General features: G+C 37.6%; 1 protein-coding gene across 2 annotated transcripts in view; it reads right to left on the bottom strand.

The window, feature by feature from the left end:
• Window positions 1-15,068: 15,068 nt before the first annotated feature.
• TM2D1 (TM2 domain containing 1) overlaps window positions 15,069-19,558 on the bottom strand; it is a 49,646-nt gene continuing 45,156 nt past the window's right edge. For both annotated transcript variants that reach the window (XM_037827063.1, XM_037827061.1), the window contains 2 exons: window positions 17,170-17,296; window positions 15,069-15,398 (listed from right to left, as the gene is read on the bottom strand). In XM_037827063.1, coding sequence (XP_037682991.1) covers window positions 17,186-17,296 — 111 coding nt within the window. In that variant the 3' untranslated portion in view covers window positions 15,069-15,398; window positions 17,170-17,185. The remainder of the gene's footprint in view (window positions 15,399-17,169; window positions 17,297-19,558) is intronic.

Here is a 19,558-nt window from a genome sequence, read left to right as displayed (position 1 = left end):
GTGGGTTAAAGAAGAAATAGCAAGAGAAATTGGTAAATATCTAGAGACAAATGAAAATGAGAACACAACATATCAAAACTTAATGGATGCAGCGAAGGCAGTACTGAGGGGGAAATTTATAGCTCTAAATGCATACATTAAAAAGGAAGAAAGAGCTAAAATCAAATAACTAATGGAACCACTGAAGAAACTAGAAAATGAACAGCAGACTAATCCTAAACCAAGTAGAAGAAATAATAAGGATTAAAGCAGAAATAAATGATATAGAAGACAACAACAACAACAACAACAAAAAACAATAGAGAGAATAAATAAAACCAAAAGTTGGTTCTTTGAGAAGATCAACAAACCCCTAGAAAGACTGACAAAATCAAAAAGAGAGAAGACTGAAATAAACAAAATAATAAATGAGAGAGGTGACATTACGGCAGATGCTGATGAAATTAAAAAAATTGTAAGAGGTTACTATGAAAAACTGTACACCAACAAACTAGATAAGGTAGAGGAAATTAATAATTTCCTGGAAACACATGAACAACTTATACTGACCAGATTAAAAATAGAAGACCTCAACAAACCAATCACAAGCAAAGAGATCCAATCAGTCATCAAAAACTTCCCACAAATAGATGCCCAGGGCCAGATGGCTTCATGGGGGATTTCTACCGAACTTTTCAAAAAGAAATGACACCAATCTTACTTAAACTCCTTCAAAACATTGAAGAAAATGGAACACTACCTAGCTCATTTTATGAAACTAACATCACTCTAATACCAAAACCACGTAAAGATGCTACAAGAAAGGAAAACTACAGGCCAATCTCCCTCATGAATATAGATGCAAAAATTCTCAACCAAATTCTTGCAAATCAAACCCAAAGACATATTAAAAGAATCATACACCATGATCAAGTGGGGTTCATTCCAGGCATGCAAGGATGATTCAACATAAGAAAATCAATCAATGTAATACAACATATTAACAAATCAAAAGGGAAAAATTAAATTATCATCTCAATAGATGCTGAAAAAGCACTTGACAAAATCTAGCATCCTTTTTTGATAAAAACACTTCAAAAGGTAGGAATTGAAGGAAACTTCCTCAATATGATAAAGGGCATATGTGAAAAACCCACAGCCAACATAGTACTTAATAGTGAGAGACTGAAAGCCTTCCCTCTAAGATCAGGGACGAGACAAGGATGCCCACTGTCACCACTGTTATTCAACATTGTGCTAGAATTGCTAGCCGGAGCAATATGACAAGACAAAGAAATAAAAGGAATCCAAATTGGAAAGGAAGAAGTAAAACTGTCATTATTTGTGGATGATATTATCTTATATCTGGAAAACCCTGAAAAACTGACAACACAGCTACTTGAGCTAATAAGCAAATTTAGCAAAGTAGTGGGATACAACATTAATGCACATAAGTCAATAATGTTCCTTTTCACCAGAAATCACCTAACTGAAGAGACACTCAAGAAGAAGATTCCATTCTCAATAGCAACTAAAAAAAATCAAGTACCTAGGAATAAACTTAACTAAGAATGTAAAATACCTATACCTAGAAAACTACATAACTTTACTAAAAGAAATGGAAGGACCTAAAAAGATGGAAAAATATCCCATGTTCATGGATAGGAAGACTAAATATCATTAAGATGTCAATTCCACACAAACTCATCTACAGATTCAATGCAATCCCAATCAAAATTCCAACAACCTACTTTACAGACTTGGAAAAGCTAGTTATCAAATTTATTTGGAAGGGAAAAATGCCTTGAATTGCTAAAAACATTCTAAAAAGGAAAAACAAAGAGGGAGGACTTACACTCCCTGACTTTGAAACTTATTATAAAGCCACAATAGTTGAAACAACATGGTACTGGCACAAAGATAGACATATTGCTCAATGGAATTGAATTGAGAATTCAGAGATAGAACCCCAGATCTATGGTCTATTGATCTTTGATAAGGTACCCCAAACCACTGAACTGGGACATAACAGTCCACTCAACAAATGAGGCTGGGAGAGTTGGATATCCATATCCAAAAGAATGAAAGAGGACCCCTACCTCACACCCTACACAAAAATTAACTCAAAATGGATTAAAGACCTCACTATAAAAGACAGTACCATAAAACTCCTATAAGATAATGTAGGGAAACATCTTCAAGACTTGTATTAGGAGGTCACTTCTTAGACCTCACTCCCAAAGCATAAGCAACAAAGAAAAAATAGAAAAATGAGAGCTCCTCAAACTTAAAACCTTCTGTATTTCAAAGGAATTTGTCAATAAAGTGAAGAGGCGGCCAACTCAATGGAAAAAAAATATTTGGAAACCACGTATCTGACAAAAGACTGATATCCTGCATTTATAAAGAAATCCTACAACTCAATGACAATAGTACAGACAGCCCAATTATAAAATGGGCAAAAAATATGAAAAGACAGTTCTCTTCAAAGGGACAAAAAACACATGAAAAAAAATTCATTTCATTAGCTATTAGGGAAATGCAAATTAAGACAAAAATGAGATACATTCTCACACCAATTAGATTGGCTGCCATTAAACAAACAGGAAGCTACAAATGCTGGAGAGGATGTGGAGAAATTGGAAACCTTATTCATTGTTGGTGGGACTGTATACTGGTATAGTCACTCTGGAAGACAGTCTGGCAATTCCTTAGAAAACTAGATACAGAGTTACCTTTCGATTGAGCAATTTCACTTCTTGATATACACCCAGAGGGTCTGAAAGCAGTGACACGAACAGATATCTGCACGCAAATATTCATAGCAGCAGTATTCATAATTGTCAAGAGATGGAAACAACCCAAATGTCCTTCAACAGTTGAGAGGATAAACAACATGTGGTATACACACATGATGGAATATTACTTGGCAGTAAGAAGGAACAAGGTCATGAAAAATGGCAACATGATGAACCTTGAAGACATAATGCTGAGTGAAATAAGCCAGGCACAAAAAGAGAGATGTTGTATGCTACCACTAATGCAAACTCTGTGAAAAATGTGAAATAAATGGTTTATATTGTGGAATGTAGGGGACCTAGCAATAGACAGCAAATAGTGAAGGGGGAATGATAATCTATTAAGAACAGGTAAGTTAAGGAGGGTAAACTTAATGTTATGGGAATGCTCAGAAACGACTATAGTTTGTTAATTTTGGGGGGGTATCCTAGGAACAAGTTGGCAGCAATGTAGTTATTTTAGGTTAATTGTTTTTCTTATTCCTTTGTTTGGTTATAGTTTGTTTATTTTCCTGGGGTAGGGCAGGAATATGTTGGAAGCAATGTAGTTATTTTAGGTTATTTGTTTTTTCTTATTCCTTTGTTTTTGTTTTGTTTGAAATGTTTTTTTTATTGTTTTTTAATTTTTTGACAAAGTTAAAAAAAAAGTTCTTGCTGTACCAGGGTCTATTCTAAACCCTGCGGGCCATCAGGGGCTTGAATGGATCAGCATAGGCTCATTCCCTCACCCACTTCCTATGGACAAGAATTAGCAGTGGAACTATGTTTGAAAGGATGCCAACTCCTAATCTAAATTAACCATAGCAGAAGCTTATTTAATCTCAGATTAATACATATTCCTGTTAACCCATCCTAGTGTCCCATTCATTCAATAAATATATTTGAGCACGTGTGATGTTCTAAGCACTGAGGATACAACAATACCCAATACAAAGTCACTGCACTCACAAAGCCTACATTCTAGTAGGGGAGATAAATGGAAAATAAACATATATAATCCAGGTAGCAATAAGTGTTGTGAAGAGAAATGGGGAAGGATAAGGATTCAGACAGTGATCAACGGAAGAACTGGGACAGTTTAGAAAGGATGGCCAAGGATATTTGAGCAGAGACCTAAATGAGTGAGGAAGCAAGGCATGCAAAGACCTGGTACAGAGCATTCCAAGCAAAGGGAAGAGCAAGTATAAAAATCTTGTAGGAACCAATTTGGCATGTTTACAATATGACAGGAAGCCACTGGAGAATTTCTGGAAGAAAAGTAACATGTTCTGATTTTATGTTTAAAAAGATGACTCTGGCTGCTTTGTGATTAGATTGTAAGAGGGCAAGAGCAGAAACAGTACAAAGTTTAAATTGTTGAGAATTAATAAACAATAACTTAATTTCCTTCAAATACCTTTTTAAAAGTTTGCTCTACTTATTAAAAGCTATTTGTATCCTATCTCAGACCACTTCACTCCACCAGTTTGCCTCAATTACAATTCATACAGAAAAGACATACCATTTTTCTGTTTCTTATGTTACAGTAAAAAAATGAATTTCATAATCTATTCATACAATTAGTCAAATTTTGAGGTTTTTCTGAAAATTAAAAATGGGATCTTGAGCTTTCATAATCATACCCTCTCAAATATAAAATCAACTCACATGATTAAAAGTTAACAAGCACTGCACACTTTCTAAAGTGTTCTGGTAAAAGAATTTTTTTGGCATATGCAGTCCAAATAACTCTAACTTTAATCATTTTTCCAGTTTTAATCTCCACATGCTTGGCGTATTCTGATAACATTGACAGGTTAAAAGCAACATTCTGTTGTATGCGCAGTGATTGCTTGCAATTAACCTTAATTTAGGCTGAAAGTAGACTGATCAGCTGCCATCACAGCAACATTTCTAAATTTATTAGATAAATATCTCCAGAGAATTTCAGGTTAAAAATCAACAAAAACAAAATCTGCAACATTTCAGCTTCCCTTTAAATAAGGAGAGTCTTAAAGGAGTAAAGATACCAATAAGACTATTTTCTTGAGAAAAGAGACATTTTGGGCCCGTATTAACACCCAATAGCTGCAAATAAGGATAATGTAGGTAAGGAAAATGTAGGTAGACCATGTCCAAAGAATGCATCTTACCTTCCTTCTGTAAAAGGAACTTTTGAGTCCACTGGTATTTTACTCAAGGTATGACCACACTGCAGACCAAATGTGAGGAACCCCTTGCAAATTCCATATGGACGTCGCCAGTGCCTGAGGTCATCACAACATTCCTTAAAAGAGTGTTCAATAAATGGAGACTATTATTTATATCACATTAATCCCTCAACATTACCTGAATTGTGTCATTAACCCTATTTATGTGAAGAGGGAGGGACCCAATATGGTTATGTGATCAGTCACAAAACTAGTACGTGAAAAAGACAGGATGCAAACTCAGGTCTGTCTGATTCCACAGTCTGTGCTTTTGCCATCACACTGAGCTGCTTAGATGTCATACCTTTGATATCATATGTTAAACCTGCCATTTCTTTTTAAATGTATCTACCGTTTAAAGTCAGGATCACACAGACATCAGGGTAAGTGTATCTTGAGAAAGGCAGGATAAAGGAAGGAGAGAACAAGATTTTCTTGGGCTACTTGTTCTAGTTTATCCACATGATTACATATTGTGTCAAATAAATGCATGCAAATAAGGCATGTCCACTATGGAAAAATTAGAAAATGTAGATAAGCCAAAAACAAAAACAAAAACAAAAAAACCAAATAAAAATCACCTGCAATCCCACCACCTAAAGATGTCTCAAATTTTATATATCACTTAGTGATCTTGGCCAAGTCATCCAACCTTTCTGGGATTCAATTTACTTATCAGTGAAATGGAGATGATGATATTGGCTCTTCAGAAATATTGTGAGGATTAAATCATTGAAAGTATAGAAAAGCTTAGAACAATGCCTTGCATGTAGGCCTAGGAACTTCTAACAATTAAACCATCCTGAAATTTTAAGATTTTAAGGCATTAACATTTTTTAATACTTTTTCTTAAAAATATCTATTATCTAGTAAAGTAAATGACACTCTTCTTCCATCAAACAATGATTTAGCTTTAGGAGTTGTTGCTACATTGACTAAGAATTAAGAAATTAGGCCCCATCTAAAAAGATACTGAGGAATGAATAGCTCTTAGCATTCTGATTAGTTCAACTACAAAAGCATTATTCCAGGCCTCAGTTGGGTACTCAGCGCTGTTCAGACTTCTCTTATTCAGTCCTAATTAGTAACCTTTCTCATTTTCCAAATTTACCTCCTCCTTTTTCCTTTCAGCAGAGAATAAAGACTATTATGAATGAGCTTCCTACTTACTCCTTAAAACTGTCCTTCTCCCATGTCTGGAAGTTTTCTGGAGGGCAATTTGATAATACAGTCAACTATTTGACATCCTATGCCAGACTAATAGATTTGATATACTTCCTGAAGGGTCTGGGCCATTAGAAGTCCTGCATGGATTGGGTTGTTGCAGTTTTTCATTGACTTTACTCACAGGGCATGGTAAGTATTAAGAGATGTCCTTAGGAATCTCCTGTATCCCAAGTAAGCTCTTCTATACCTTCATTGTGTAGTAACAGTCCTATTTCTCCTTGATAATCACAGTCAATCACCCCAGTGATTCTCTTCTTTGCCTGTTGATTCAGAGACATAAGGAGACCAAAGTGGCCAAATGACAGTCTTAACTCCGTAGTTCAATGGAATCATTGCTGTGTCTCCTGGTGGGAGCACTCCTCCTTTTGGAATGAAGACCTGTAGGCCAGCAGAGCTTAAGGTTGTAAAGACAGGAAGCAAAAATTTGTCTAGTGGATCACTAAGGGTAATAGTGAGTATGCCACTCTCATTTTTGCCCCTTGATTCCTGGACTTAAGAATTCTGGCTATGGGAGAAAAGGATCAAAAAGTGGACACTGATTTAGAGCATATACAGCCTCCTGAAGAACATTGCCCCAGCCCTGCAAGGTCTTGCCACCCAGTTGACACTGTAACTGAGTCTTCAAAAGGTCATTCCACCATCCTATCAATCCAGCTGTTTCAGGATGATGGGGATCATAGAAGACCAGTGAATTTTATGAACACATGCCCATTCCCGTACTTCATATGTCATGAGTGGGTTCCTTGATCAGAAGCAATGCTGTGTGGAATACCATGGGAGTGGATAAGACATTCTGTAGGTCCATGGATGGTAATTTTGGCAGAAGCATTGTGTGTAAGGAATGCAAACCCACATCTGGAGTATGTGTCTATTCCAGTTAGAGCAAAATGCTGCCCCTTCCATGATGAAAATGGTCCAATGTAATCAACCTGCCACCAGGTAGCAGACTGATCTCCTTGGGGAATGGTGCCATATCAGGGACTGAGTTTTGGTCTCTGCTGCTGGCAGATCAGGCCCTCAGCAATGACTATAGCCATATCAGCCTTGGTGAGTGGAAATTCATGTTGCTGAGCCCAATCTCCATCCCTATCACTGTGGCCACTTTGTTCATGAGCCCATTGGGCAATGACAGGAGTTGCTGGGGAAAGAGGATGACCGAACAGAATAGTTCATCCTATCCACTTGAGTATTAAAATCCTCCTTTGCTGAAGTCATCCTCTAGTGAGCATTCACATGGGACACAAATATCTTCATGCTTTTTGCCCATTCAGAGAGGACTATTCCCATATGTGCCGGTTTAAACGTATTGTGTCCCCCAAATGCCATTATCTTTGTGGTCTTGTGGGACAGACGGTTTGGTGCTGGTTAGATTTGCTTGGAATGTGCCCCACCCAGCTGTGGGAGATGATTCTGATGAGATGTTCCCATGGAGGCGTGGCCCTGCCCATCCAGGGTGGGCCTTGATCAGTGGAGCCATATAAATGAGCTGACTCAGAGAGAGGGAACTCAGTGTGTGCAGCTGTGAGTGATGTTTTGAGGAGGAGCAAGCTTGCTAGAGAGGAACGTCCTGGAGAAAGCCGTTTTGAGGCCAGAGCTTTGGAGCAGACGCCAGCTGCCTTCCTAGCTAGCAGAGGTTTTCTGGACGCCATTGGCCATCCTCCGGTGAAGGTACCCGATTGCTGAGGTGTTACCTTGGATGCTTTGTGACCTTAAGACTGTAACTGTGTAGTGAAATAAACCCCCGTTTTATAAAAGCCTATCCATCTCTGGTGTTTTGCATTCTGCAGCATTAGCAAACTAGAACACCATATCTCTTCCCAGACCTCTTTGCCACTAATCTCCCAATCTTCCTTCCTTCCTTCCAAGTCCCTGACCATCCAGCCAACCATTGGCCAGAGCCCAAGAAAGAGTATGCAAATGCACCTCCAGCTGTTTCTCTTTCTAAGCAAAATGAACAACCAGGTGCAGTGCTTGAAGTTCTGCCAACTGGGAGGATTTCCCTTCACCACTTGATCATAGGGAACTCCCCAAGTCATCATAGCTGTGAGCTGGAAAAGAGAAGGTAATATGGCAGGAGTAAGGGCCATGGGTATTTGGGCAACTTCCTCATGTAACTTAATTTTACCTTCAGGGTCTGCTCTAACCCAATGTCATATATACCACTTGTATGGTATATATGAGTATATGTGAGTATATAGTGTGCTTACTCAACTTTATGGCTTGGTAGGTCAGACAACATACAGTTCATGGTAGCAACATAGGTCCCATGGTAACTTGAGGGCCCGTGGTTAAGCATTTGGTCTCTACCAAGGCCTGTTAGAAGGCCAAAAGCTGTTTCTCAAGCGCAGAGTTGTTATCTGCAGAGACTGGCAGGACTTTGCTCCAAAATCCTAAGGACCTGAGCTGCAATTCTTCTAGGAGCCTGCCAAAGACTCCAGAAAGTGTCTCTGTTTGCCATTGACACTTCTAGCACCATTAGATCTGCTGGATTATATGGCCCAAGTGGCAGAGAAGCTTGTGCAGCAGCCTGGAACTGTCATAGAGCCTCCTCTTGTTCCAGTCTCCACTTGGTAAACGGGCCAGAGTAGCACACCCAAATGAGGAATATGTTGTCTCCAAAATCCAGAGGCATCCTAGGTATTGTGCCTCTTTTTTGGATGTAGGGAGGACCAGGTGCAACAGTTTATCCTTCACCTTAGAAGGGATATCTTGACATGCCCCACACCAATGAACACTCAGAAATTCCACTAAGGTGGTAGGCCCCTGAATTTTCGTGGGATTTATCCCCCATCCTCTAAAACACAAATGCCTAAGTCTAGAGTAGTTGCTACCTCTTTCTCAATAGGTCCAGTCAACATATCATCAATATAATGGACCAATGTGATGTCGTGTGGAGGGGAGAGGCGATTTAAGTTCCCTGCAGATTAAATTATGACATACGGATGGAAAGTTGATATAGCCCTGAGGTAGGACAGTGAAAGAGTATTGCTGGCCTTGCCAACTGAAAACAAACTGTTTCTAGAATTGAAGGAAAAAGCACTTGCCAGATCACTAGTTGCATCCCAGGTACCATGGGATGTGTTGATTTGACCAAGTCGTGATACCGCATCTGGAACAGTAGCTGCAATTTGAGTTACCACCTGGTTAAGTTTATGAGAATCCACTGTCATCCTCCAAGGACCACCTGTTTTCTGCACGGGCCAAACAGGTGCATTGAGCGGAGGTATGGTGGAAATCACCAACCTTGCATCCTTCAAGTCCTTGATGGTGGAACTAATCTCTGCAATCCCTCCAAGAATCTAGTTTTGCTTTTGATTTACTATTTTGCTAGGTAGAGGCAGTTCTAGTGGCTTCTACCTGGCCTTTCCTGCCATAATAGCCCTCAGTCCCCAAGTCAATGTGGGGATTCTGCCAGTTGCTGAGTATTCCAATTACGCATTCTGTAACTGGGGAGATAACCACCGAATGGGCCCGGGGACCTACTGGACCCACTGTGAGACAGACTGGAGCTAAAACTCCATTAATCACCTGACCTCCATAAGCTCGTACTTTCGTGGACCAGTGGCATCTTGGGTTTCCTGGAATTGATGTCACTTCTGAGTGTCTAATAATCCTTGGAATGTCTGATCATTTCCTATTTCCCAATACACAATTACCTTGGTAAATGGCCCTAAGTCCTTTTGGGGAAGGCTGGGAGGAGGAGTAACAGTATAAATTTTTAGCAGTGTAGCAGTATCCTTCCCCAAGGGACCTGAACTTTCCTTAATTCAAGGAGTTCTGGATCTGCAAACTGTCTCCAGTGCAGGAATTGAGGGGTTGTGACTGTTTTTGTGATTCATGTTAGACTTTTGTACACTTGACCTAGAACTCTTCTGCTTATACAGATCAATTAAGAATTCAGTGGACTGCCCATTATTTTACTTCTAGATGCCCCAGGATTTACCAGTCAAAGTCATGGGTCTTTACTAGTCAGACTCTTGTGATTACTGCTTTGACTCTGCTATCTATTATGGCAGTCACACCCACCTTGTCTTTGGCTATTAAGTGCTGCCACTTGGTTTCTGCCAACCTGGGATTGGATCATCCCCTTTGTGTTCAAGCATTCAAGTTCAGTGATATCTTACCTACAGAGAACAGCGACCACAGAGCCCTGCAGGGATGATGGAGTTAATCTCACAGATTTATTTCTCACTGTCCTGGTGAAAGATGTGTCCTCTGGATATTCCTCTGGTGGGTGAGCAGGTCTTACGTGATAAATCCAGTCGAACATTCCAATCTCTCTAAGCCTTTGGATCCCACCATCTACATTATACCAGGGCAGTTCTGGCATTTTAGGTCAGGCAATGTTGGCCACCCTTTGGCCCACGCTTCAGCCAACCACTCAAACTGCTAGAACCCCTAGAGCTACAACACTGATTCCAGAATCTCTGTTTAATGGACCCATTATCAATAAATTCAGCTTGATCCAAGTTTGTATTCATTCCACCATTATCACACCCCCTTAATATCCATTCCTATACATACACCCTTGATTTCTATGTAAGCTGAAAAATCATGCAATTCTTTTTTAGTGTAGTGCAATTCCTCGTGGGGCACACTTTGTACCTCACCTTTGGCAGCCTGTTGAGACTACCATTTAGTTATATAGGTCTGGAAGAAAAGAAGGGTAGTGCAAGAGGGTCCTGAGAGGAATTAGCAGTGTCTTGCAAGCCAACTACCTTAGGGCATTCCATTGCAGTTTCATCTGGTGAAACAGGATTAATCTCTTCATTTAGAGGTATGTGGGCTGTTTCCTCAAGAGAGGAAACAGGCTTATTAGGCACAGTAGGATTAATCTCTTCAGCTGGAGGATGACTGGTGGTCAGTGGCTGATTCCTCAGGGCAGGCTGGAGGTTCAGTGGCTGCTTCTTCAGGGCTGACCATTACAGTTTTATCTGGCAAAGAACAGCAGCAGTATCTAGGGTTTCAATGTCCCCGCTGTCATCAGTCTTCTTTATCAACCCATATATCTTCATTTCAGTTTTCAGGATCCCATTCCTTTACAATCAATACCCTAACTTTACAGCAGACAGCCTGCAAGGTTGGAAATTAAATTTACATTGTAATTAAGCCACTCACACAATGAGACTCTGGATTTCATTTTCAGAAGTCTCAAGTCTACAGCTACATGAAATAAGAGTATCTTTCAGGGCACACATAGAAACTTTCATGTCCTTCTTGTGGCACTTAAAGCTGGCAATTTGAAGCCTTGAGCTCATCCCTTTCTTTAACAACTGTATCCAGCAAATTTAGGAACAAACAGCCAACATCATTACTTTTTAAGTCCACAGAACTCTGTTAAGGTGTCAAATATACTCTCACCTAGAGCCTTGCCTCTTACATTTGAGTAACAGTATTCAATGATGATATTTTGCATATCTCGATTGCCAATTCATGCCCTGGACTATCAGTTCCATCTTGATAATTGGTAAAAGAGTCATTAATGTCTTTGAATCTAATCAGATTAGAAAACCAATTCTCAAAACCCCAGAACCAACTTAGAAATCTCATCCTTAAAATTCTGTTTCTCAAGAACCACTTCCAGTACAAAATCTGTATTAGTTTGTATTAGGGGTCTCCACGGAAATAAAACAGAAGTTGTGTATGTATACACACACACAAACACACATACCTGTCTATATCTAGCTAATGTAAATATTATGAGATTTATTATAAGAATTAGATCATGCAACTGGGGATGAAGTTTGTAGGGCAGGCTACAAGCTGGGCATGCCAACGTAGGTTTTTGATGAATTCTCCAGGAAAAGCTGGCTGGCTGAAGTAGAGATGGAAATCCTTCCTTCTGTCTGCTGAAATCATCAATTCTACTTTTAGAAGCTTCAACTGATAGGATGATTCTTCTCTCATTGTTGAAGGCAATCTCTTTAGTTGACTGTAGGTTTAAACAGCCATAGATGCAATCAACTTACTAATGGTTTAAATCCACAAAATATCCTCATTGTAACAATCAGGCCAGCACTTGCTTGACCAAACAACTAGATAACAAAACCTAGCCAAGGTGACACATCAACTTATCCATCACAGGGAGCAATTAGCATTGATCGGCAGTGCCTAATTATTGAATAAGGAGTAGTTTCAGGTCTCTGCTGTGGTCTTATCCACAGTTAATCTGTACCAGACTATCTCAGGATTATTGGGAGTTGACTGTGGTTTTGTTTGAAGTTGGGTTTGGGTTATATTTTATACCTTCTCCATTATCCTGGTTCATTGAGACTATGTATGTAACAAAAAACTTTAATACGATTACTCTTTGACTAAGAATGGCAATTCCAGAGGGAAAAAATATCAGAAATATACATTATTCATTTATTGGAATAACTTAAATACCAAACAATAAGGAATTGCATAAAGTTATGATACTAACATGGAATATTCTGTAGCCATTAAAAATAATTCTGTAAAAATATTTATTAAAATAGAAAACTCTTTACAATATGAAGAAGCAGGCCACAAAATAGTGTGGAAAAATGTGTATACAGGCATGGAAAAAACAGTGAAAGGATTTGTATAAAAACACTAACAATCTTATCTTTGGGCTGTGGAATAATCTTTTCATTGCAATTTTTGTTTTCCCAAAATTTCTGCATTAAGACGTATTCATTTTGTAAATAGAAAAAAATACGATGGATGCTGATTTAGAGAGAGAAAGGAAAAGAAGTCAGAACCCCATGGAACACCTACATTTAAAGGTATCTGAAAGAGGAACAGGAACTAACAACTCAGACTTGTACTTTTTCAGAACTAATATTCCTTCTGGCCACTTTCTTATTCTAGGTCTGTTTTAGCTTCTTGGCTTTCTATCAACATTATAATACTCACTTAGAATTAATCATCTAGATTAAAACAAGGGGAAAAGACACAAGTGAAATTTTTTTATAAGACAGAACAAAACATACCCCAAAACTAATATTTCTTATGGTCCTAGCAGTACCATGAACAATGCTGGCCATAGACTTAACAGGATCTTTGAAGTCTCAAAGAAGTTCCTTTAGTTTAAGATAGTGTATGTAAGTGATCTTCTTGGGTCTAAGGAAGTACTTCTGGAAATTGCATTAATCCTTTCAGTGAAAGCAGTATCATTTGTAAATGTCTACTCCAGGGCACTAAATGTTTCTGTAGGATTAAAAAATTCTGAGGATAAAAGAATTCCTTTAAAAGCCCTAGAAGGTTTAGGATTAACCTAAGGAATGACTGAACTAATCTATTTTACAATTTTAGGCACTGCTCTAAAAGCAGGGCTATCATATAAAACATCTCATACAGAGGCTTTAACAAATAATTAATACTCACACACACTACTAACAAATAGCCATAATGAAACACTGAACAATGAAAGAAAGAAAAAATGACACACAGAATTTAAACGTATTCCCTGAGTTTATTTAAAAAAAAAAACAAAAAAACCACAGACACACACACAAAACCCATTTATTAAAGTATTATATATATCAGGCAACAGATTACTAGGCTAATACAAAAATCAAAGTGCTCATTTCATTAAATTTAGGAAACTATAGTGAAAATAAAGTTAAAGGTTTAAGAGTGCATTGTGAAGGGACTTTATTTCTAGATTATATCAACAACCTTTTTGGAATATAGCTTATTTGAATAAATATTTTGAGAAGCACCCGCTTTGAAAAAGATTTCCCACCTGGCCAAGTTAATAAGTGGAACAATTATGCAAGGATTAAAATTACTTTTTAAGATTTGACTGCAGGTATTTCTTACATAATTGAGCTTACATGACTGTGGAAACAACTTTTAAAATCTGGGCTTAGGTGATCCTAAAGTAAAACTTCAAAGCACTGTCTACAACCAAAAGGAACTAGGGCATTTATCAGTTAACTGCAGCTAAAAATATTATCACTGTGAAGCAGCTGAACTCATGAAAATATAAGCTCCTTAAAGGCAGGTAATTTTGTGTTTTGTTCACTGCTGCATCCCAAGCACTTAGAACAGTGCCTTGAACATGGTAGACACTCAATATTTTAATTAAGGAATGAATCGAAGAGACCATTCCGGTGTATAATAGGAGTTAGCTCAAATTCACTTCATCTATCAAAACTTAACTCCCAACAACTTGAGAATCTGTTACTGTATGATTAACATATTATGAAGCTAATTGTACTATACTGTATTTATTTGAGCAAAATGAGTGATAAAAAATTATGGTTTTTATTCTTGAGGAGCCTGAACCCTGATAATTTTGAAAATGGTATGGCTATTACTAAGGAAACAGCATGACATATCATTTCATATATTTTCATCTTAAACCTGATAATAAGGTAAGAAAAACAGGGTACAAATATCCAGTGCTGCTTCCTTCAGACACTGGTTCATCACTTAAGGCACTTGTGCCAGCATATGCCTAGCAGTGTTAACAGATGGAAGACATTAATCATCTGTTTGTGTTCCCACCTTGTCCATCCAGCTTCAAATATAACTGCACTGAGCTAGATGAGTCAGCATCTGGTCTTCCAAAAGCTAATGCATTACTCCCAAAGAAAAAAGAAAAAAGAAAAAAGAAAAAAGAAAAAAGTTCACACTTCAGAAGCCTGAATCAATGCCAGAAGTATCCATGTTGCCTCAAGGCTTCCCAGACTCCCTTATGATCTTTAGCTCCCTGGATACCAAGGCAAAGACAGATCGAAAACTGCAGAAAAACGAGTACTTCGTCATAACCAAGACTGCAGCTCTAGGCAACATAAATGGTATTTGTTTACACCATGGATTAACTGCTTTAAAGGATCAAAATGCAGAAGACCGCTACATTCAACATTTAAGAAGGTTTTCTTAATAATAAAGCACTAAAAAGTGTGAATAAGACATACTTTTATTTTTCATAAGTAAAAATGACAAGTGGCAACTTGTCTTTGGAAAAGACATTAAAGAATACCTGGGTAATAAGCTATCTATCTCAAAAAGACAGTAACCTCAGAAAGACTCCATTATCATACAGATCTCAAAGAAAGTCCTATTAAATAAATCTCAGAATAATATACATTCAACTGAAACAACAAAACAAAAATATCAACAACAAAAGCATATCGAACCCCTACATAAAGCGGTATGTGAACAAAGAAAAAGGAAAACCTGAAAATTCACATACTGGAAGTTCTTTATCAAAATCAAGGAGGCTCAAATCCTGAAACAGAAAAAAAGAAATATAAAAATATATTAAAAGGCAACATTTTAAAAGAATCCAATGAAATAACTGCAGATGCATCTTTTAACACTTCATTTACTCAAGGCATTTCTTCTTTCTCTTGGAACATTTTTCTACACTGTAGGGAGATCATATGAATGACAATGCAGAGGTGTGCCTTCCCAATGAGTTCTTGTAGCTTTAAAATTCAAATCCAAGTGAGTCTAGAATACCATTTAAATGATTATATGATAGGCTACAGACACTGTCATCACTTTTTAAATAGGATTTGCATAATATTTTAGACAATCTATATACTTTTGAAAGAGACACAATTTAAAGTATGAATAATAAAGCTATGTGAAACTATACAACCCTTCTCACAAAGTAGGGGTAACAATTTCAAAAAGGACAATGCCTATACAAAATGATCCAGTTGGTGGTGGGTGAGGTGGGGTGGGAGGTGGAGAACAACCAATGGATTGCAAACAAGACCTAAATTCTAGTTTCAGTACCTCACCAATTAGTTGTGTGAAGTCACAACTTCCTCAGGTCTAAATGTGCTCCCTGGTAGGAAAAGGCATATGGATCTATAAGCTTCATTTTACTTTTAAAACTCTACAATTTACAAGAAAGGATTTGAAAAACTTTTTGGACATCAGCTGAATAAATTCCTTGGATTTTGACAGGGTCTATCACTGTTCAACACCAATGATAATAAACTATAAGGCACATCCCATAATTTTCCTGGGAGTGAAAGAGTATCTTCCTTGGAGGCAAAATTAAACTTTATATCCTATTTATCCACTACAGTATAGAAACAAATGTCTATTCCCTTTTTGGACTCTAGAAGTACTATCTGTGATACAGTCAATTGAATGATGACTCAATAATGGTGGCCAAGACATCTAGACAAGTCTTTCTCTATGCCTGTCTCTCTCTGAAAGCTGCTGGATAGTTCAAAGTGAACTATTATCTTAGAAGTACTTGGCACCCCAATATCCAAACATGTTTTGTTGGACTTCCATTACAAAGAATGATACGAAGAAATGATTTTCCTGACAGCCTACCAAAATTCTTTCTGAGAAAAATATAGCATTATTAGAAGATCATGTATCAGAATAGACTAATGTATAGTAAAGGAAATAAAAAGCTTGTAGTAATAGAGTTCTAGGGAACCAGGAAGTTAAACCAGGAAGACTAATGGTATCTCTAACTTCTTTAGATATATTACCTACCTAAAGCTGAGCCCCTCAATAATTCTCTTGAACAGCAACAAACTTTAGGCTACAACAAGTTTTTATGGGTAGTTTAGGGTTTGGTCTCTTTCAACTTTCAGGTTTAGGGAATGAGAAGAGGAGAAAGAATATGGTTTAATGATTACACTGACCCTAGGAGAGATGGACAGCAAAAAACATCTGGTGTGTTGAACTGTCTGCAACACATACTTTAATCATGACCATCATATAATATTACGGTATGGAATATTCTGCTGCTTTGATGTTATTTTTTTCTTGTGAACTTTGTTCTTTAACTATATTCACTACAAAGAAAGAGTCAGAACTGGGAACTGCAGGAGTAACGAGCACACATAAAAGCATTTTTCAAAGAGTAAGAGATGTTTCAGGCATATGTAGACCTCAGTTTCCTGATAAGCAAAATGAGCAGCTTACTCTAGATGATCTCTTAAAATTTCCTATGGTTCTAAAATTCCCATAATTTTATACAGAATAATATACTATGATTAAGATTAGATATACATATCACTTACTGTTTTTTTAAAATAGTTATGGATATAACTGTGTTTTTCTAAATGTTTCATTAGTAATACTCAGTCGTATAAGTCTGGTTCCATAATAATCTATAATATAACTACTTCCATCTGAAGGTCCAACAATCTAGAAGAGAAAATTTTCAAAATTAGTCATTTTACAAAAGATATTTTTATAATACTTTGAATTTACATTTCTCAATTGTTAACATTATTTCAGTAGCAACAAAAATCAGACTCAAACTAAGTTAAGCAAAAAAGGTAACTGAGTGGCTCATGTAGCTGAAAAGGATATTGGGATAGATCACAGTGTCAAAAGAACTGCAGGAAAAAAGGCTTCAAAGATTGAAATTCTTTTAGCTTGGTATGGTCTCTCTGCTTAACTCTACTTGTCTTCATTCTGCAGGTAGGCACTCTTTTACCTGGCTGGCAACAGCTCCAGAGTCACATCTTCCCAGCTCTGAGGCCCCAATAGAAAGAAAGCAAAATTTTCTTTCCTAGTATTTACATAACAATTTCAAGGAAGGACTGTAATTGATCTGCTTGGTTTTTTATGCCTATTCCTGGATAAATGACTATATCCAGAGGATTAGGATTAAAATGACAGGCCAGACCTGGTTAATGTATCCATCCATGACTGTGGAACATAAGGTTGTATGATAAGACAGTCCTACCAGAACCACATGAAATGGAAAAGGAAGACATAGATAGAAACATAGCATGTGGTCACGGCAATCATCTTGTTCACTTAATCACATTTGTGACAATTCAGTTAACATGATCTTTACAAACCATCTTTTATGGTAGCTTTCTTCAAACTGCAGCCATGAGGGTACACAAAGACTCACCTATGTGTATGTGGGCCCTGAGAGTCTGAAGGGAATCAATTTTGAGATCCTTAATTCTCCCAAGTACTCTAAAACTGAACTGCCTGACATCATGCTATAGTGGAGGCATCATGCTAGTTTCCTTTCCGGCTTCCCCTTTCACTGTGCTCCTTTCTCCAACTTGACAGCAGTAAAGCATGCCTGCCATCAAAGCATACCCTGAGTCTTAGAATTTCAAGTTGCCCTGAGGTGTAAAAATCTTTGAAGTGCCAAAGGGATAAATCTCAGTGAAATCTCCTTTAATCAAGGCCCCTGTGCCAGTTTGAATATATTGTGTCCCCCAAACACCATTATTTTTGATGTAATTTTGTGTGGGCAGATGTTATCAGTGTTGATTAGATTGTAGTTCTTTGAGTGTTTCTTTGGAATGTGCCCCACCCAGCTGTGGGTGATGACTCTGATTGGATAATTTCCATGGAGGTGTTGCTCCTCCCATTCAGGGTGGGTCTAAGTTGATCGGTGGAGCCATATAAATAAGCTGACATAACAGAGGGAACTCAGTGCAGCTGTGAGTGACATTTTGAAGAGGAGCTACAGCCAAGAGGGACACTTTGAAGAAAGCACAGGAACTGCAGATGAGAGTTTAAAAATGGCCGTTGAAAGCGGACTCTTGCTCCGGAGAAGCTGAGAGAGGACAAATATCCCAAGTGCAACTAAGAATGACATTTTTGAGGAACTGCAGCCTAGAGAGGAACATCCTGGGAGAAAGCCATTTTGAAACCAGAACTTTGGAGCTAGCCACGTGCCTTCCCAGCTAATAGAGGTTTTCCGGACACCACTGGCCATCCTCCAGTGAAGATACCCGATTGCTGATGTGTTACCTTGGACACTTTATGGCCTTAAGACTGTAACTGTGTAACCAAATAAACCCCCTTTTATAAAAGCCAGTCCATCTCTGGTGTTTTGCATTCCGGCAGCATGAGCAAACTAGAACAGCCCCCAAGATAAGTTCTCTTATAATCTTGTTTAAAAGATGAATACCCGGTAACATTTACTTCTTTTTTGTCTTGCTTAAGAACAAATTTGCTGAAATTTTTAACATGTGCCACTGATAATTATGATATTGTGACATGTACCACTGATAATTTTGATGCTTCGATCCAGAAATCAGAAACTTTTTAAATATTTTCATTTTACTGAATAAGGTTATCAGTAGAAGATTTCAAGCATAAAAATATATTATATTAGGATAAAATTCTGTGGGAGAAGGGGAATAGAAATAAAACTTCAAGGAGAAAAAAGAAATAATGTAAAATTTATAATGGTTAAAGAAGGGTTTATTCATGTCTTTTTAAAGTGGAAGATGTTTTAAATGTTACAGTATTTATATTCTGCAGGATACATTTAAAAATTCATGTAAATATGTCAATATTTGAAACTGGAAATTACATTCTTTGCAACTATTTAAACTTATGACAGAAAATGTAAATGTCAACTTAAAAATGCACACAGGTTATGGACTTCTTGTGAAATTCTTTTAGGGGTTATACAATCAACAGTTT

Source organism: Choloepus didactylus, chromosome 2 (assembly GCF_015220235.1).
Source record: "Choloepus didactylus isolate mChoDid1 chromosome 2, mChoDid1.pri, whole genome shotgun sequence".
In the NCBI taxonomy this organism is placed as follows: domain Eukaryota; kingdom Metazoa; phylum Chordata; class Mammalia; order Pilosa; family Megalonychidae; genus Choloepus; species Choloepus didactylus.
This window is presented reverse-complemented; position numbering and strand designations above follow the sequence as displayed.